The following is a 21,485-nucleotide window of genomic DNA, read 5'->3' as shown; positions in this document are numbered from 1 at the left end:
TTTCTGTTGATGTTGTCATAGTTGTTCTGCTGCCTTCTAGCTGAGTTGATTGCTATGTATATGGTTTTGTAAAAAATGAAGCAAATGCCACATAGCAGAAATTTTCAGAGCATTGTAAGGATTTCTGATAGAGCTCTTGCTATCTAGGTTAGCAAAAGTATAGAGGTGAAGTGATTAAAAAAAAAAGCAAGAGAGAAAACTATGCATTTTTTGTTCACTCAGGAATTGGGATGTATCTCTGATAAGTATTATAAACCTCTGGAATTACGCTCTTCTGCTCAATTTTGATTGGATGTATACTAGAAACTTATGTCATTATAACAGCATTGCTCAGAGGTGTGGAAAATCCACATGTCTGAACAGTGTAATTATACCAGCCTAGTCCCTATTGTAGACAGCATTATTTCAAAGTAAGGATTTCTCCAGTCAATATAGCTACTGCCTGCTGGGCAGATGAAGTACCTACTCCAATGGGAAAGGCTCTCCCCTTGATGTAGGTAGCATCTTCACTAAATGCTATAGTGATGTGGCTGAACCACTGAATGTGTGGACAAGTTCTTATTCTATTTGGCCCATGCTAACTAATATTAAATTAGAAATAATGATGTGTCTCCCTTTCCAGCTTGAAGGAGCTATAGTTTGATGTTATTATATTGCTACATTTTGTACCAGAACAAGCTTTTTCAGGGCATGTCACTCTGTTCTTTCATATAATGGGTTATCGTAATCAACCCTAGAGGTCATGTGTGTGGATTAGTTTGGCCAAGTCTGAATCAATAGAAAGATGCTGATTTTTGGCTAGATAGCCAGATAGTACTGCTCGTTTGATGTAAAAGATATAGGGCTGGCTACCATTGGCATACTGATATTACTGGTGCAGCATTCTTGTCACACATGCTTCCCAATATGTTCATGTAGCTATTGAAAAATGTGGGGTAGAGAACTGATCCTGACTCCACAGTTGAGGGTTCAGAAAGTAGAGGAACAGTTGCTGAAAAGAACCCTTAGGGGTTTAATATAAGATGTGCATAGGGCATTTTACAGTTTCGACTTCTTGAAAGCAAGACAGTAATAGTAGTTGATCAACAGAAATCAGACATAGGGATATGTTCAGCATTTTGATTATGGATGCCTTCAGCAGGAGGAGGTCATTCACTAGAATAACTGCTGCCTCTGTCTCTTATAGTGGCTTGAAATCTGACCAGAAGGGCTCCAGAATGCTGGTAGGAAACAAGTGGCATCAGGGACTGGTTTTTGCTGGTTTATGGATTAGTTTGCCTGGAAAAGGAAGGCTTTATAATAGTGTTTCTCAACCAGTACCCTTAGGGGTACTCGAGAGAAGTCTGGGTGTACGTCAACACAACTGAAATTTATTTTAAGTTTTACAGCGTTTTATTATTTTTGTTATTTTTACACCCAAAAATTTCATCGCTCGCCTGGCTAAGATTAAGTTGTTTAAACAAATGTGTTGCAACAGTAGAAAAAAAATTGTATATCTGAAAACTGTAGTTACTGGGAGTACTTATATTTATTTATTTGTTTTGAAAAAGGGGTACTTGATAAAAAAAAAAAAAAGGTTGAGAAACACTGCTCTGTACTTTGTTCATTGAAAGTGAGGCACTTAGGTTACTGTATTTGTTGTGATTTGTGACGGTAGGGAATGTTTTGAGTATTTGTGCATCAATAATTCTGAGCTACACAGCGGTGGTTCTAGAATAGAATAACATAAAATTTCAGGTCACACTTTCTAATTGTTGCCTTGATTCTGTCTGTCAGTTGTAAATTGTATACTCCTGATTGCTAAATGACTCTAGTGCTTCTGTCTAAGGATGTAAATTTCCATTACAAAAGTTAACTGATTAAACGAAATTTTAATCAATTAACCCTGGAGGGCTGGGTTCCCAAGTAGAGGGGCTGCTCCAGCCTGGCCAGGCCTGCTGCACTGTGCCCTGGGTGAGGAGCTTATCTGGCCCAGCCGGGTATGCATGCTAACCAGTTAATCAGTTAACTCTTACATCCCTACTTCTGATATGTTTCATTTGTCTCTAAACTACATCAGCTTAATGTTCTATGCTGCATGTTGGTTCATATCTAATTCTTTTCTAGCACTCTTCATCAGTAGATCTGAAAATGCTTTACGAAAGGAGGTAAATATTGTCCCCACTCTACAGATGGAGGAACTGAGCCATAGGGGAGCAAAATGAATTGTTCAAGGTTACCCAGCGGTTCAGTGCCAGAATCTGGAATAAAACCCCAGTTTCCTGAGTCTTAGTCCAGTACTCTGAAGTGAATTTTTGTTCATTCTGATTTGATTGATGTTCTAAAATGTTTGTTTTCTTAATATTTTTACCATTTTATAATCAGCAAGTTTAATGGCCCAACTTCATAAGGACAGATAACTGATGCTTTACATTCAACTTTTTTTTTCTAACAGAAACAAAACAAATAGTGACAAAGACTGGAGAGGCCCAATTCAACTTCCTCCAAAGGATAAGAAAAAGAAAGGATATTGTGAATGTTGCATGAAGAAATATGAAGATCTGCAAACTGTAAGTGTAAAATATAGTGTACACTCAACCAGTCTGTTATACAGTGCTTAGAAAAGTGACATCAAAAAATATGTTTCTGCCTAATGGATGTTAGTTGACTTAAGTATATACTCAGAAGTTCTTTAAAAAAATAAAAACAGAATTCTTCTCTCTAATGGAATTTAGTGCTGGCTTGCTGACTACATGAAGAGCAGCTAACATTACAGTAAACTTCCGATAATCTGGCACCTTTAGGACTCAGGGGGTGCCGGATTATCAGGGGGTGGGGTGGGGTAGGGGTGGGGGATTGACGAGGAACTGCGCAGCGTGGGAGAAGGTGGCGCTGCGGGACCAACCCGGCAGCACCCCAGCTGCTCTGCCCCCAGCTTCCCCAAGTCAGCTGCTGGTCAGTTTCAGCAGCGGCTGACTTGGGGAAGCTGGGGGCAGAGCAGCTCCAATTGTCCGGCTGGCCGGAGCACTTCCGGGTTCCAGTTGGTGCCAGACTATCAGGAGTGCCAGACCACTGGATGCCAGACAGTGGGAGTTTTACTGTACTTATAGTGACATCTCAGAAATACTGTTAATAAAACTTTTAGCAACTTTTAGCTCTTTTGAATTGCCCATTTATACTTATTGAGTATTTGAAACAACTTTATTATCCAGTATGGGAATGAATTAATAACTTTGCACCAAATACTAGTATGCTAATATTTAGACTGGCCTACAGAACTAATAGTTGAAAAGAAAAAGTATCCGAGATATACTTGTTCCAAAGCTGCTATTCTGTATGATTGTTAACTTTTACTGGTCTAAAATAGTCTGAGGGGTAGCCGTGTTAGTCTGTAATTTTAAACGTGACTAGTAACAAAAATACATAGCACCATGAGCTTTCATGAGTAAAACCCATTTCATCCGATGAATTGGAATGGAAATAACAGAAAACAAGGTTTTTCCTGCGGGATGACAGTGACATAATCAGCATTGTGTCAGCAGAGTGAGAAGGGGAAGCGGTGTGCATGGGTTGAGACAGGACAGGAATCCTTCACCATTGGGGCTTGGCCAATTTCCTCCCCTCCAGGAGCGAAGCCAGGGCTGGGCTTGGGCAGAGTTGGGGGAAGGGCCCCAGAGGCTCCAGTAGGCGGGGGTCCCAGCCTAGCCAGGTTGTTCTCCTGGTCCCTTCTCAGAGCGCACCATGGTCTCCCAGCTGGCCTCCAGCTCCGGGCCCCAACTCTGGCTCCCACTGCCCAGCTGCCTCCTGCCCCAGCTCCCAGGTCTTGGCAGCAGTGCCCGTAGGGTGTTTTCTGCTCCCTCATCCCTGCTGCTTCCCATCCAGCTTCCTGTCTGGGTTGCAGAGAGGTAGGGCCTGGGATCCAGAAGTAGGAGGAGAGCCAGAGGCAGCTGGATGGGAAGTGGTGGGTATAGGAGAGTAGCATGAACTCATTGCAGCTCTTCTAGGTTGGGGACGAGGGGAGAGGGAGCTGAGGAGGAGGCTGGGAGAGGGTGGATCCAGCTGTTGGGGGAGGGAAGGGACTGTCACTCCCCAGGGACAAGGTCGGGACAGTGCTGCTACTTCCTGTAACAGGGCCTGTGGAGGAGTCCAAGCCAACCCCCGAAGGGCTTCCAGGGGGGTGCGCTATGGAGTTGGAAGAGGGATCTCAGGGAATTTGAGGGCACCTTCCTGACAATCCAGGGTCTCCCTCTGGGTGGTAGGGACTTGGAGGTGGGAACAGCGCTTTCGTCCAGCGGGCTTCCGTGGGGAGGGATCTGAGCCCTATGAGGCGTCTCACTGAAGGGGCACCTTTTACCATGGAGGACAGTGGAGCAGGACAGGGTGAGGGTAATTTCCCATCAGGGGGAAGAGAAGACTTGGTCTCCAGGATCTGAGTGCCTTGGCTTCCTGCTCCTGGCTGTTCAGGAAATCTCCTGCTGTAAAAGCCCATAAGAAAGAGCCCCTTCCTCTCTCCTGCACTGATCCCAGCCCAGCCTGTTCCTAGCAAATCCAGGTGGAGGGATCAATATACACTCGCTTGATGCATGGGCTTCTCTTTCTTAAACATGGGGACCAGAGCAAAGAAAATGTGGAGTAGATAAGACCACAGATAGAGGGGAGATTGGTGTACAAAGTGGCCACGGGCGCAGGGTGGGGCTTCGAAGCACATAGTTGCCACAGAGACGGGGGACTTGTCATGTGTAGCAGCCACAGAGAGGGGGCGTGCATAGTGAGCAGGGGGTGCAGCTCCCATGTGTGTACATAAACACCAGAAGTAGTAGGACTATGTTAATGTGGCTAAATAAATAAGCTGGACCTTCTTCTTTGAGGGATGTCCACATGGATGTTCCACTCTGGGTGCTAGTGTGTCCTCGCACCAGCAACTGGAGATTTTTCTAGCAGTGCCCTGCCATGCTGTGCGCGCTCTGACACCTCCACATTTTATTGGTGTCCATTAGGTGTGCGCGTAGCTTTCTCTACCGTCCTCAGCAGCAGACAGAGCTCCTCTCAACACGTCCTTTTCTCATTTGAAATGACAAAAAAATAATAAATCTCCTCAGTTATTCTTCACTTCTAAGTTTTTGAACCCTTCCCATCCCGTTCCTTGTTTTAAAATAAAGTTTGAAAAAAAACCCAAAACCCCAGTTCTTCATTGTTTTTCTATTCAACATGCCTGGTTCCACAGGCTTTAAGTGCCGTGACTTGTGGAGGGAGTCCATGTCAGCTTTGGATGGCCATTTGTCCTACATGAAGTGCCTTGACGAGGCACACCGCAAAAATGATTGCACTGCTCCAACCTGACTGCAAGAGCTCACCAAGACCACGCTAATAGATTGAAGAATTATCTTTACGAGAAGTCTCTCCAGCCTGCGTGGAACGACTCGCCTCCCTGCTCCAAAGATGCAGACAGACCAAGAGATATAGACAAAAGTTGTCCCTCTACCTCGTCTGACAAGGCAAAGGCAAATACCTGGGTTTCTCCAGCAAAATTGCTGCCTCCAGCACCGAGCTTATCAAGGGAGAGCATGGGCAACAGGCCTAGCACCTCAGGCATGGCACCACCTAAGCACTCGGGGCCGCCCAACCAAGCTCAATCCGAGCCCAAGTACAAATTGTCAGCACCACCTTCCACTACGATGACTAAACATCACAAGTTGGTGCACAAGACGGCACTGGATACATCACGGAAGAGAACCTGTACTGCCTCTGCCGTGGGCATCAACTCCGATGCCACCATTGGCATCACCCAAGACACACCCCGGCTTGGCACCGTCGCACAAACCCCATTAGTAGCAGCCCATGCTTCTTCAGCACTGCCCTCACCAGCTTTGGCAGTGTGTTCCATACACTCACCTAGGTCACCAGCTCTATCATTTTTTCTTAGTGAAGCACACAGCAGCCAGCCCTACTCAGTGACATTCACTGTGGGAGCCTCACTCCATAAGGTCATCACATCCTCCTCCCACCACCTCACTGGCATTCTCACCATTGGCTGTACCCACCACCTCCTTATTCTGGCCAGTGGTATCCTTGGGACAGTTGATCATCCCACAGGACCCACTGCACTGCTTTTTACACACCAGACGAAAGACCTCACTCTCCTCCGCCTACCCAGAAACACCCACAGTCACCACAGGAGGACTCTCTCCAAAGGAGAGGAAAGATTCCCCACTCCACAATTCCTCTTCATCATCAGATGAGTCCAACATTCCCACCACTCCACCCCCAACAGACAACTCTAAACAGTTTCAGGACCTGTTTAAGAGGGTGGCTGTGGCACAAGAATGCGATCTGCAGGAGGTGCAAGAGAAGCAGTACAGACTCGTACATATCCTGCAGCTTCCTACCTCATCCAGGATTGCACTCCTGATGGATGAAGCCATCATGGATCCTGCTGTTAATATCTGGTAGACTCCAGCATCCATCACGCCCACCAACAAAAGGGATAACCACAAATATTTTTTGCCCCTGACAAAGGGCTGGATTTTTTGTTTTTACACTGACCACTTAACTCCCTTGTAGTCGACTCAGTCCATCACAAAATGAAGTAAACTAACATGAGATCAACTCCCCAGGATAAGGACCTTAAGCACCTGGACATCCTGGGCAGAAAGGTATATTCGTCAGCAACGCTTCAGCTGAGAGTGGCTAACTACTCTGCCATGCTTGCTGACTCTTATTATACTAACTGTGCCAAGTTGCAAGAGCTTTCACAGTTCCTTCCAGAGCATAAAAGACCACAGCTTCATAGTATTATTCAGGAGGGACGCACTATTGTCTGCACCACTCTACAATCCTCAATGGACATGGCTGACACTGCAGCTCGTACCACCGCAACAGCCATCGTCATGCACAGAGCCTTCAAGCATCGGGCATACCGAGAGAGCTGCAACCAAAGGTGAAGGGCCTCCCATTTGATAAGACCAATCTATTCACAGTCACGACTGATGAAGTCTTACATTCTGTGAAGGACTCCTGGACCACATTACAGACTTTAGGCATGTCTACACCGCCAAATAAGAGGCTCAGATATAACTATTCCAGACCAAGAGAGTCGTACAGACAGCCACCCTGCTACAACTTCAGGAAGAAACACAGGCAGCAGAGAAGCAGACCTCAGCATCAGCAACAGACCACAACAACTTAACCTTCATCCTCCAAACAACAAATTTGAAAGTTTGGTTGAGAGCAGAGAGAAGCTAATCGGATAGTCAACTAGTGATGCAACTAGTCGCTTCGCCTGCCTTTCTGATTCTATCAGAGAGAGGCATCGTGGGGGGAGGGGGGTTGGAGCCAGTGCTGGGGGGAGCCAACTTAAAAGCTGCACTGTCTCCATGGGGGTCAGGGGAGGTAGAGGCACAGCAGAAATAGCACAAGCGGGGACTGAAGCAGTCTCCACTTGCACTGCTTCTGCTTCGATTCTGCTTTTGAAATGTGCAGGAGTCGCAGCAGGGCTCTTATACATTTTAAAAGCAGAAGCTCTGCAGGGAACGTGGGGCTAATGGGGGCACTTGTACATTTCAAAAGCTGAGGTGCTGCAGGGAACGGGGGGCCAGAAAGGTCCCCCGCTTGCCCCACGCTCCCTGCGGGGCTTCTACTTTTGAACTGTAGCAAGAGCCCAGCAGAGCTCTTGCTACATACAGTTGAAAGGCAGAAGCGCCCTTATAGACTAACTGAATAGTCAATGGAAATCCCATCTACTAGTTAATTAGTCTAAATTTGACACTCTGATCTGAGGTCCTTTCTCCATCAATGGACTCAAGTAATATCAGACCAATGGGTACTAGAGTTCATCAGAGAAGGCTACTCCACCCCGTTAATTTCCATTCCCCCTACCAATCCCCTCCCCGTCCCTCTTCAGGGACCTCTTCACAAAGTCCTGCTCCAGCACAAGGTCCAAGCACCTCCTACAAATAGGAGCAGTAGTGCCAGCAGCTTGCCAGGGAAGGGGCCTCTACTTGAAGTATTTCCTAACACAGAACAAAAATAGTGGCTGGAGGTCCATTTTAGACCTCAGAAAACTCAACAAGTATATAATAAACAGAAGGTTCTAGCTAGCAACAGTTATATGATGCTAGCAACAATTATACTTTCATTGGATTATGGGGGTTGGCTCTCGTCTCTCGACCTGCAAGATGTGTATTACCACACAGGTGGTTTTTACACTTTATAGTCAGCAGTCAACACTATCAATACCGGTCCTCCCATTTGGCCTTTCGACAGCTCCGAGAGTTTTTTCAAAGAGTCTGGCCATAGTAACTGCACACCTTCGCTGTCAGGAAATAATAATATTCCCATACCTCGACAATAGCCTCATAAAAGGCATGTCATTTCAGGAAACCCAGTGAACAATCAACAAAGCCATCTATCTGGTGCTTGTCCTCTGGTTTCACATAAACTGCCAAAGATCCACTCAGCCCTACACAAATGCTAGAGTTTATAGGAACTCACTTCAACACTACCATAGCCACAGCAACACAACCCAGACACAGATTTGAGGCCCTACAAGACCTAATAGCTGCAGCCCATGAATCTCCACCTACCACAGTGTGTGAATGCCTCAAAATTCTAGGTCATATGGCAGTTTAACCTGTTGGGGTGCTCCTCAGGGAATGAAGGGGGCTCCCCTCAGGGTCAGTGGGTGGCCACTCCAACCCACTACAAGCCCCTAAGCAGTCGGTAGCCCGCTCTAATCTAGGGCAGAGGCTGCAACAGTCAAGCAGTCTAGGCAAACAACCAGTAGCCTAGTCCTAACATGAGGCAGGGGCTGTAACAGTTAGCAGTCTGTAGCCCAGCCCTAACACAAGGCAGGGGCTGCAATAAGCAAACAGTTTATATACAGACAATGAGTAGCCCAGCCCTAACACAAGGCAGGGGCTGCAACAGTTAACTGTCAGTAGCCTAGGGCAGGGGAGGGCTTCTCCCAGGACAAACCAACCAGGTCACAGTCAGGACACCCAGGTACATAGTCTGTCTCCTTACTCAGGAAAGGTTAAGGCCCTTTGCCTGCGGCTGCACGCTGCCGGAGAGGAGACTGCCACCCAATCAAGAGGTGCGGGGAGGCGCTGGCCCTCCCTTCACCGCCGCGCCCTGGCCCAGAGCCCTAATAGCAGCTGGTAATCAGCTGCCAGGTCAGCCAGGATCCGGGCCACGTGGTAATCCTCCCAGAGAGGGCCAACTCCACTAGCTCTGGCTCCTCCGCCGGCCAGGGTGGGGAGGCTTTTGGCTACACAGCTGTCAGAGGCAGAGGTTTCTGGCTCCCTGCTGGCTGGGGAGAGAGTGCCTCTGTCTTTCTCTGGCAGGGCCCCCACTGGCCTTGCAGGAAGTCCTTTTATATCCCTGGGCCTGCCCTCGACTTCCTCCCAGGTGAGCCCTCCAGGTGAGCCCGACCTGACTCAGAGAGGGGCACTTCCTCCTCAGGGTCAGTGGGTGGCCACTCCACCCTACTACACACACACACCCCTTAACTCCAGCTCCTGTCGCTCAGGGCTGGATTCTTGATCCTCACCTGCACGGGACAAAGCATCCGCATTAGCATTTTCCGTCCCTGCACAGTGTTGTATCATGAATGAATATGGCTGTCGGGTAAGGTACTACTTCATTATCCTGGCACTTGTGTCCTTAATTTTGTGCAACCATTGAAGTGGTTCATGATCTGTCACGACCACGAATGTATTTCCCAGGAGATAATACCGCAACACGTCAATGGCCCTCTTGAGGGCCAGGGCCGCCTTTTCAATGATCGCGTAATGCCACTCCCTTGGGAGAAGTTTCTGACTAATGTACACCACTGGGTGTTCCTCCGCATCTACATCTTGGGAGAGGACAGTTCCCAATCCTGTGCTTGAGGCATCAGCCTGCACTATAAAGAGACGGTCAAAATCTGGGCTAAACCTCACTGGCTCTCGACAGAGACAATCCTTCAGGGTCTAGAATGCCGTTTCACACTCTGGGAACCATCAAACTCGCTATGGGCTGTCCTTGGCTAAGAGGGTCGTGAGCGGTGCAGCAATGGTTGCAAAATGTTTGATGAAACGGCGATAATATCCTATCAACCCCAGGAACTGGTGTACCTTTCGTTTGGTCATGGGCACAGGGTATGCCCGGATTGCATGAACCTTCTCTATAAGAGGGCACACCAGGCCTCTCCTCAGCTGATAACCTAGATATGTCATCTCTTGCCCTCCAATGCGGCATTTTTTGGGGTTGACCGTGAGGCCTGCAGCAGAGGACAGCAGCCACTTGGAGAAGGTAGTCTTCCCAATGTTGGCTATATGTAACCATGTCATCCAGGTAAACAACGGCATAGCTCATATGAGAACTCAGGAGGTGGTCCATCATTCTTTGAAATGTTGCTGGAGCCTCATGGAGGCCGAAGGGCATTCAAAAAAAATGAAAAAGTCCTGAGGGGGTGGTGAAGGGCTGTCTTTTCTGAGTCCAGGGGGATTTGCCAGTACCCCTTAGTTAAGTCCGGGGTTGTAATGTAATTAGCTTTTCCTATGCGGTCCAGAAGTTCTTCGGTTCGAGGCACCGGATAAGCATCAAACTTTGAGATGGCATTCACTTTCATGAAGTATATGCAAAACCTCACACTCCCGTCTGGTTTGGGCACCAGGACAATGGGACTGCACCACTCACTTTTTGATCTTTCGATCATCCCAAGCTCTAACATTGTGCAAACCTCTTTTTCTACTGCGTCCCTCATTTTCTGGGGCAGAGGTCGGTTCCCTTCACAGACCACCTGACCTGGAGTTGTCTGGATCACATGTGATACCACCATGGTCTTCCCCGGGACCAAGATGAAGGTCTTGCGAAATGCCTCTAAGAGGCATTGGACCTGCTTTCGCTGAGCCTCTGTTAAGGAGTCTTCTCGCAGGAGGCCCTCTTCTGTCCCTAAATCCGATACCTGGGGTCCCAGAGGGGGATCCAGGGGATCTGGTGTTATCATTAGCCCCTCACGTTCTCGCCAGGGCTTTAAGAGTTTTAAATGGTAAACTTGCTGCTTCACGCTCTGGTTAGGTTGGGATATTTCATAGGTTAGCGGGCCTCTGCGATGAATCAGCTCGTAAGGGTGCTGCCAACGGGCCAGTAATTTGGATTCCTCTGAAGGCGAGAGCAGAAGTACCCGATCCCCAGGTTCAAACACTCTCTCATGGGCGGCATTTTGATTATAGCCCTGCTCCTGGGCCTTCTGGGCTGTTTGCAGATTTTTCTGTGCTAAGGCCCTCACCGTGGCAGGCCTCTCTTGTAACTGCATAAAATATTGAAGGAGCCCTTGGGAAATTGAAGGAGAGCTTTCCCAAGTCTTTCTCATTAGGCCCAGCACTCCCCTCGGTTTCCGCCCATAGAGGAGTTCGAAGGGAGAGAAGCGAGTGGAGGACTGGGGGACTTCTCACACAGCTAGCAACAAGGGTGATAGGAGCTGGTCCCACTCCAGCAGGTCCGAAGGGGGAAACTTCTTCAGCATTCCCTTCAGTGTCCTATTAAAACGTTCGACAAGACCATCTGTCTGCGGGTGATACACTGAGGTCTGGAGTTTCCAGATCCCCAAGAGAGCGCAGATCCGTCGAAGCAATTGGGAGACAAAATTTGGACCTTGGTCTGTGAGTAGTTCCTGAGGAAGTCCTACCCTCGCAAAAACCTGTACTAGCTCGGAGGCAATAGTGCTGGCGCTGGTGTTCCGCAAGGGGATTGCTTCGGGAAAATGGGCGGCATAGTCCACGAGAACTAGGATAAAGCTAAACCCTGCTTTACTCCTTAGGAGTGGTCCAACCAGATTGAGGACTACGTGTTCAAAGGGGGTTCCGACAATGGGCATAGGTATCAGTGGGGTTTCGGGACTCTGGGGTCGGCACCCACGGCTACTATAATGACATCTCTCATGGGGTAGGAGACTTATCTTGGGTCCCAGACAGCACAAGGCAAGTGGTCCTACAACGAACAGACACTCTACATCAACTTGCTAGAGCTCAGAGCAGTCCATTATGCATGCATCTAGTACAACAAATACTGATCAGTAATAGGAGGGAATCCACCAGGAAACTTACTTGTGCAAGTGGATGAGGTGGTTCTTTGAGTGACGTCCCGGTGGGTGCTCCACTGTGGGTGAGGGGTTGCCCTGAGCCGCAGAGCAGAGCCTTGCAAAGCAGTTTCCCCCATTGAGTCGCGCATGCGCAGGAGGCATCTCACAATGATCCCACTCGAGCGTGTTACTTGCGTGGCTCAACCCTTCCCTGTCAATTCCTCTTTAACTGCCCTCGTCAGGGGATGGAGCCTCTCCTCTCAGACTGTTACTTCACTTAATACTTCACAGTTGCCACTTAGATTGTTAGCTTTAATACTTTTATAAATAGTTAGTTTTATAGTTCCTAAAGTTTCCCTCTTTAATTTACCAAAAAAAAAAAATCGCCTTGGGGGATTTGAACATGGCCTTGCCACTCAAGGGCAGTGCAAACCAGGCTTCTTCCAGCTCTTCCCCCTTCTCAAAAAAAAAAAGACAAAAGAAATAAAGAAGTATCACCTCAGACAACTTAAGATGTCGGGCTCCTCAGGCTTCAAAAAATGTATGCCAGTATCGGATGGCCATTCATTATGCATATGGTATTGGGGGAAGCCCCCACACTGCACAAAGGCAACCATCATTCCTCCTTCACGGAGAGAGCCAGAAAAGATAGATATTATTTGACAAGGGTTTGCAGCCTGCTGAGGCACAGAATGTCTCCAGACCATGGGAGAACACCCCATGAAAGAGAGCCGCTTCCCCGCTCCCCAGCAAAACTTCAAAAAATAGAGCCACGCCATCACGCTCTTTCCTCTTCCTCTTCCCCAAGAACTAGCAGGGGAGAGCGACAGGGCGCCTCGGGGACCTCTACAACCAAAGCAGCAGGAAGAGCCTCAGAGCTAACACTTGGACTGGTGCATGCTTCCTCTGTGGCTACAGAAGCCTGAGAGCGCTTTGTATCTGCGGCACCGCATGAAAAGCTGGCACCACAAAAAGCCGTGGCACCGCAAGGAAAAGTGGCTCGCTAAGTTAAAGCGGCTCCGGCTACAACAATGCTGCATGCTCCTACACCTGTGCCGACGGTGCCCACAGACCTGCAGCTGAGGAAGGCAGCAGCAGAGATGCCATGATTAACAGCTGATAGAACAAACAGCACCACTCGTGCCCCTCCTCCACAGGTGTATCACCTGCAATGTCTTCAGCCCGTGGCTCTCCACACATACCAAAATCCCCAGTACTTTCTCACCGCAGTCCTTTACCAGATGACGACCAGATGACTACATTCTCTTCACAGCATGTATCACCGACTGGGTCACGTTTGTACCACTACATGTATCACCGACTGGGTCACGTTTGTACCACTACGTTTGTACCACGTTTGTACCACTACATCAAAACCCCTAGTACCCACACTGGTCTTACCCTCCTGAACCTTATTCACCGCAGTGGGGAACTTGGGGACCCATATAGACACTGGTCCTCAATTCATTCCACACCGGCAAGAAGGGGTTTGCGTCTAACCCGGACCCTCCCTCCTACGGAAGACTCAGAGTAGGATGAACAAATACCTGATGAGGACCCAGACTCTCTCACATTCAATGCATTCCCATCGGACAATTCTCCGCCACTTCCAGATGATGCGGTCATACCATCTGACATGTGCCCAATTGATGACCTTAAACAATTTCATGAGCTTTTTAAAAGGGTGGCAGCAAGCCAACAAATCTCCCTCCAAGAAGTACAGGAAAATCAGCACCCCCTGTTAAAGAATCTGCACCACACATTACACGGGAAGATTGCCTTACCTTATAGACGAAGCAATTATGGAAACATCAGATGAGTTGTGGAAGACACCTGCATCTATTCAGCCTACCAGCAGAAGGGCAGATGGGAAATACTTTGTCGTCGTCCCCCCCCCTTCCCCCATCCCCAAGATATGTATTTTCTGTTCACGCACCCCAAGCAAACTCCTTGGTTGTGGAATCCGCTCAGAAGAGATCCAGATTACCACAGTATAGGTCAGGTAATCAAGACAAGCACCATAAAAAGTTAGAGCTCTTCAGCAGGAAGATCTACTTTTCTTCCACACTGCAAATGAGAATAGGAAATTACTCTGCTCTTTTGGCAAACCACGCAGGCATTACCTACGTTTTGCTCTTGGACCAGACCATTATCAATACAACATCCTACCTTTTGGCCTCTTTTTCCCCTCCCCCCCCACCCGAGTATTTTCAAAGGCACTAGAAGTTGTCATTGCATACATCAGACAACACGTCATCTTTCCATACCTCGACAACTGCCTGATAAAAGGAGTGTTTTGCAAGGAAACCACCTCCATAATAAACATAACCAGAGCCCTCCTCAGTCGGCTAGGCCTTCTAATCAGCGAACAGAAATCAACACTGCACCCAGTCCAAGACGTGGAGTTCATCAACGCTCACCTACATTCAATCTCAGCCAACACATACTTACCTCAGCAGCGCTTCATAGCTATACAAGATCTCATAAATATGGTATCCATGATCCCTTCTACCGTGATACTCACCTGCCTCCTATTGATGGGGCACATGGCTGCAACTATTTATGTGGTTTGTCATGCCTATCTTCAACTCTGAATAGCAACCATGTACATCACATCTCGCTACTCTCAAAACAAGAGAATTACCGTACCTACAGACGTTCTTGCATCTCTAAAATGGTGGATTATCTGCATCAGCAGATAATCTCCTGGCGGGGGTTCCATTCCACCAAAAGGAACAGACACATCTACTCCTAGCAGGAGAGTCGATGAGTTAGTTGCACTCATGGCTGACCCACCATTCATGATATTCACCAAGAACAGAGTAAACTTTAAACCTCATCACAAATTTCTCCTGAAGGTGCTATCCCCTTTCTATATCAATGAAGTCATACACTTACCTGCTTTCTGCCTCAAGCCGAATTCTGATCCATCCCACACAGCACTGCATACCTTGGACGTTCACCTTCTACCTAGATCAAACAAAACCATGAAGAAAGTCAACAAGACTCTTCCTCTTGTTCGCAGAGCAATCCAACAATCAAGCCATTTCCTTACAGAGAATATCCAAATGATCTCCTTGTATTCATATGTGTTACACTATTCACAATAAGCAACTGCCAGACGTCCATCAAGGCTCATTCTACAAGAACAATTGCCTTCACAGCAGCTTTCCTCAAAGACATACCTTTAGAGGACATTTGCCAAACATTATGCTCCCACCTCCGCTATTGCTCCAGCAACATTAGTCGGACAAGTGGTGCTGCCCTCAATTTCAGGGGCAGGGCTTCAAATCCACCTCCATGATACGAACATTGCTCTGTAGTCACCCAGAGTGGTGCACCCACAGGGACATCACTCGAAGTAGAGAAGAGTTACTCACCCTGTGCAGTAACGGGGGTTCTTTGAGATGTGTGTCCCCATGGGTGCTCCACTACCCTCCCTCCTTCCCCTGCTTTGGAGCCCTTTGGTGGCTTACAACCAGGTAGAGAAGGAACAGATGGGCCAAGACACCAACGGCACGAGGAGACGCCACAGCATGCATGCAGCATGGCAGAGCACTGCTAGAAAAATCTCCAATTGCAGGCGCAAGGACACACCAGCACCCAGAGTGGAGCACCCACGGGGATACACATCTCGAAGAATCCCCATTACTGCACAGGGTAAGTACTCTCCTATTCGTAGCTTTTTATGTGAAAATACAAATGTCAAAGGAAAGGGAAATTGGCTTTGTAATGTGCCAACCATTTATTGTAGTTATTTAGGCCCAGGGTAACAGTTTCAAATTTGAAGATGAATTCCAGTTTTGCAGATTCTCTCTGTAAATGGTTAGTGAAATTTCTTTCTAGAAGAATGGCTACTTTTAAATCCATGATTGAATGACCAGGCAGGTTAAAATATTCCCTACAGGTTTATGTGTGTTACCATTTCTTATGTCTGATTTGTGTCCATTTATTCTTGATGGCATATATCAAATTAGAGGACATGCAGTTGTATGAGCTAGGGATGTTACATTTTGACTGATCAATTCAGTCAAGTAGTTGATTGAATTTCCATTGACTACTGTATTAGTTGATAAGGGGGGAAGTAGGGCACTCGATGTCCCGGCTACATATAAGCGTTTTAAATGGTGTAAGAACAGCCCGCAGCTCTTACTATATTTGAAAGGTAGAAGAGCAGCAAGCACATTCGGACTACTGTGCTTCAGCCTTCAAAATGTAACAAAAGCCCCGAGGGATCAAGAGCCCCAAAGAGCAGGGGGCAAGCAAGCCCACAGGGCTCTTGCTACATTTCAAAAGCAGAAGTGCAGCAGGAAGCAGGTATAGGCCATGGTAGCTAGAATGATGTTTTCAGGAAGATAACTTATGCTCTCTAGTTTCCTCGGGAAGTCACTGGTGTCTCGAAGATAGCAAGGAGTGTTGGTAGTGTAGGGATTGAGGAGAGAGTCAACATAGTCGAATAATTCTGCGCCAAGGGTTCCAATGTCTCAGATGATGGGACATTCGGGATTTCCAAGTTTATCAATCTTGGGTATCAGATAGAATGCTCCTGGTCAGGGCTCTGGGGGGGTGTTTGTATAGATTTGGTCCTAACCTGTAGCAGAGTTTCTTGACATGAAGAAGGCCTAGGCTTATCAGTTAATCTTATTAACTGCATGCATTCTTCCCCATTTACAGAGGCAGCAAGGAGGGGGGAAGCAGGAGCCAGTGCTGGGGGGAGCTCAGAGCTGCCGACTCCTCAGAGCAGCCTCCCCTTTACCCTCTGGGGTGCTGCCTCTATTAGTCTTTCCGTGGACAGAGGCTGCTCTGAGGCAGAGCAGACTTTGTCTGTGAGGAGCTTGGATCCCCCGCAGACAGGGACTGCTGCTGCCGCTATATCAGAGGCAGCAGCACAGGGTGGCAGGCAGCTGATCTGCGTGGGGAGCTGATTTTTAAACTGGCTCCCCTCGCAGATCAGCTCCTCTAATACAGAGGCAGCACTATGGGGTAGCAGGAGGCTCCCTAGGAATGGGGCTGGAGCACACTAACTACCGGCCCCACCCCTGAGGACTATAGAATAGTTGAGTAACTGATAAAAATTCATGTAGTTACTTGACTTTTTAATGACCCAATATCTAACATCCCTAATTCCTCAGTAGGATCAGAGGAAAGAGACCTGTAGAATGTGGTGCTCTAAAATAGGAATCTAAGGACCCAAATTGATATGACCTTGTATTTTCATCTTGCTTCTCCTGTAATATATTAATCTGTCCATATGCATGTGCTGTATAAATTATTGATATTGGAGTATTTTTCTGTAGTATTGTTTCAGAAAAAGCTTACTGTTTTATTTTAATGGAGATATTTTATTTCTATTAGGGATGTTAAAATGTGTTTATTTTTGTAAATGTGTTAACTATTGAAATTTACAGCAGTTACACATTTACTGTCAGGGGACTGGCTTTTAAACCAACTCCCCATGAGCCTCAGTTCCTACCTGTTTCCTCCCCCTTGTACTGCTGCCTCTGTAGGAGGCAGCAGCACAGGGGTGGAAGGTAGCTCTGCAGGAGCTGGTATGTACCCCTGCCTCTGATACAGAGTGGAGAGGGTGCTGCATGTAACCATTAGGATTAACCAGTGACCCCAGGCTGTGGTATTGGATGTTTCTGGGATTTTTTTATTTGTTTTTTTTTATTTATTTTTAAATTTCAGCATCTTGAAAGTGAACAGCACCGAAACTTTGCACAGAGCACCCAGTATCAAGTTGTGGATGATATAATTGCCAAGTTTGTTTATGACTTTGTGGACTACAGAGATGATGCACAAAAAATGAAACGGTAATTCACATTTACTAAGTTTATAAATCCCCATAAATGAGATAGCTAGCCAGATATTTAAAGATATTGTGAATTTGGGAATATAAATCTGATAAAGAACTAATAGTTTTCAGTTTTAGATCACTGAAACTTAGTGATGTTACACATAAGAGACCTGGTTTTAAAAGAAAAATTTAGTCTTGTGTACTTCCGATGTTTTATTTCATGAGGTATATTTGCCAACTATTCTAAAGAGAACTGTTACAGTGGTACATGATTATAAGTACATGGATTATAATTAAGGTTTGTTAACAGTTTATCCATCATGTTTGTTAGATTTATAATTATACAAAAATACCCGTTACTCAAATGTATTTTGACATGTAGAAAATACCACTGAAGTCACCACCAAAGCTCAACGCTCAAATCAAAATTTTCTCCCCTTTCCCAGCTGCCTGTTCCCATAATCCCTCATTATAACCTCCCGTTGCCAAAGTCTGAGTGAAGAGATAAACCGTAGTTTGTATTAAACTCTTTCGGACCAAGAGTTGGAATGAGTTTTAAATCTGAGAATCTTTCAGATAATGTTCCTTTATGAATGCACACTCTTAAAAGAAAGGGAAGCCAGGTCAAATGCTTTCACTGATTGCAACTGTGGCAGTAATAGTTATTGCTCAGTTGTATTCCCTCAAGGATTCAGGAAATATGCAAACCGTCTTTTCTTTTTTCTGTCTTTCCTAAAAGTATAAGTGAGAAGAATGGCACGGGGAAACCAGACTTTAACTGGAAAAGTCAATAACAAAACCCTCACTGACGTCAGCAAGAGCAGGACCAGTCTATTAGTGCAGGGATGGGAAACCTACAATGCTTGCCTTGATTTGGCCCATTAGGTTTGGGGCTTGCTCCCCTCTTTCTCCCCTCCAGCCATACGGCAAGTCTCCAAACCTGGTGTCCTCCACATGGTTGGAACACCAGTGCCGTCTCCATGCTGCGAGGGGGAAGGAGCCCTTGCACCTTGCAGACCAGATCAAGGCAAGCTACCGCTCAACCTGGCATTGGGAAGAAGTGGTTCGGAATGGCTGCAAAGGGAAGCTCTTTCCCTGGGCTCGCAGGCTCCACTCCGTCGCTCCCGTTAGCCAGGAATCATAGCCAATGGGAGCAACAGGGAGCAGTACTTGTGCCCCCCAGGAGCTGTGCCAGGTAGATGCCCCAATCCCTTACCCACTGTCCAGTACTGCACCCTACCTCCTGCCTAAACCTCGCACCTCCACCCTGTTCCTGCACCTACCTCCAACTCAGATACTTCACCCTAGCCCAGTAGCCCCCTCCTGTACACTGAACCCCTCATTTTTATCCCATTCAAAACTATATAGGGCCTCCACAAAATCTACTGGTCCCAGGCCCCTGAAAAGTTAATCCAGTCCAAGCGGGGGGGGGGGGGAAGGGAAGAGAGAAGGGAGCTTTGAGCCTTGGTGCTCTCTTCCTTCCCCTGCAGGGCTGGAGTACTAGGGGAGTGAGGTGATTGTCTCTTTTTTTTTAGGGGGGGGGGGAGGGAGGCTGTTTCTGCATCTCATTTGGGGTCCACATCTCTGAGGGTTTTTTCCCTCACTTGTGTGTGGCCCCTGACTGATTTTAATGTGGGTCAGTGGCCAATCACATACACAAAAATTCACCACCTCTAAATTAGTGATTCCCCTTCTGTTCCTTTTGTCATTTGGAAATGCCTATTAAGGATGAAAAACTATATAATATTTAAATGTCTTGAGAATGTTGTCATTTTACATAATTTTAATAGTCATTGTTGTGAAATGCTAATTGCCATTTTTTAATTTGTTTTTGTTTAAACCCAAAGCCATTTTCTTTAAATATTTTTTTAAAAGCTGCAGAAATAATTCTGAATATTAAAGTTTGTATATAGTACCTTCTGGTCCCGTGACAATAAAAGCATTTTGTTATAAGAATAAAAATAGTTTTGTCAATCTTAATTCTTGCCTAGAGACAGTTAACAGATTAAGCTTTGGTAAAGTAATCTGTTATCTTTTTGTTTCAAATATTTCTTTTGAATTCTAATTTTAGGACAAAATGTAGTATGGGATACTTTTCTCCAATTATTGGAAACATAACTAAAGCCGAAGAACTGAAAGAACGACTAAAAAGACAACACATTTCATTCAAGTGTTATTCTTGGAAAGATACTACAGTGCAGGCACTAAAACAGGACCATCAACATACAGAAGTTCTTTGTAAACCATTATTTCCTTCCAAAGTAGTTAGTAAATTCAGAAGTAATGCTGAAAACGGTAAAAGAGAAGGCTCCTGTCCTGTAAATCTAAAAGACACTGTTTTATCACCAAACTTCGTACAACTACCTCCACAAAATGTCAGTAAAACATACCTCGAGAATTTATCCGAATCTTACAGGAATTCTAGTAATGAAGTATTTGAACCCGAAGTAAATTTAAATAGAAAGAATTTTGATAGTAGTGAAAAGGACAAAAATACCTCACAGTCAAAACGAAAATTAAGTAATTCATTTGTTCTACCAGCAAAATATTTGAAGAAAACAAATACCAACACAGCATTTAATAAAAACCAGTTAGATTTTGGTTTGGATAATGATGCAGAGAGAGAGCATCATATAGTTCTGGAGACTGAGAAACTACCACATTTTTCTACAAGCAAAGCAACTAGTGAATCGGCTGTCAATAGTGCACCCAGTTCACCTTCTAGAAAGCTGCACAGAAAAGTAAAACTTTCATTAGGAAGAAATAAAAGAGGAGTCCAGAAACAGAATATGGAGTTATGTATAAAGCAAACTGATGAATTACCTATTACTGAAGAAAAGAAAAATGTATGTTTGTCCCCAGTGCAGACTCTGATGGAATTATTTCAGACAAGTGAAGTACATTCAGACTTTGGGGGTTTTACAAGTTATCCAGAGAACAAAGATTCAAGTTGCGTGAAAGATATTTGGGAAGAACAAAATGTCAGTCCTCTATGGTCATTATTTTCCTCCTCTTCCTCAACCCCATTTATCGGATTTTAATGCTGCTTTATTTAACACAATGACTTTTGAATAAATTTGCCAACTGGTGAGGATTTTATTCATGGAAATTAATTCTTGGATTATAAATTATGCATTCAGGTTTTGGTATATTAAATATACATGCAAAGACATATGTATAAATCTTAAGAGTAAAAATACTCCTGGAGTGTTTTTCTTTAAAAAAAAAAAAAAAAAATCCCACCACTTTTTATCACAGCTGATAAATAGGTAATGGCCTATGATAAAGTGTGTTTAACTCAGCTGTTAGGCAAGATCTATATGCATCATGTAGCTTATTGTGAATTTTAGACAATAAAAAAAGTGTGTGTGTGTACACACAGTATATTTTTAACAGAGTAGTTGGTTTCTGGTTGAGTGAAGTTCTTGTTGGGTTTAAGTTGTTTTCTCTTTCCTCAGAAAATAGTCTTACTAGCTGGCATAGATTAGAAGGAGCATAGTTTTAGGGTTGAAGTACAGAAGTGGCAATGTGGAGGTCTGTTGTTTATTCTTGACTCTCATACAGATTTTGTCTGACTTTGCATACTCTCTGTGTCTGTTTAGAAATCTATAATAGGCGTTTTCAAAGTTGGGTTGTGGACCCACCCTG

The 21,485-nt window shown here is 45.8% G+C and overlaps 1 protein-coding gene across 2 annotated transcripts in view; it reads left to right on the top strand.

The window, feature by feature from the left end:
- Nucleotides 1-21,234, top strand: part of DBF4 (DBF4-CDC7 kinase regulatory subunit) — a 52,540-nt gene extending 31,306 nt beyond the window's left edge. For both annotated transcript variants that reach the window (XM_006119478.5, XM_075922425.2), the window contains 3 exons: nt 2,435-2,549; nt 17,729-17,853; nt 19,909-21,234. In XM_006119478.5, the coding sequence (XP_006119540.3) occupies nt 2,435-2,549; nt 17,729-17,853; nt 19,909-20,878 (1,210 nt within the window). In that variant the 3' untranslated portion in view covers nt 20,879-21,234. The remainder of the gene's footprint in view (nt 1-2,434; nt 2,550-17,728; nt 17,854-19,908) is intronic.
- The last annotated feature ends 251 nt before the right edge of the window (nt 21,235-21,485 follow it).

Source organism: Pelodiscus sinensis, chromosome 2, assembly GCF_052426305.1.
Source record: "Pelodiscus sinensis isolate ZL-2025 chromosome 2, ASM5242630v1, whole genome shotgun sequence".
Taxonomy (NCBI): Eukaryota; Metazoa; Chordata; order Testudines; family Trionychidae; genus Pelodiscus; species Pelodiscus sinensis.
This window is presented reverse-complemented; position numbering and strand designations above follow the sequence as displayed.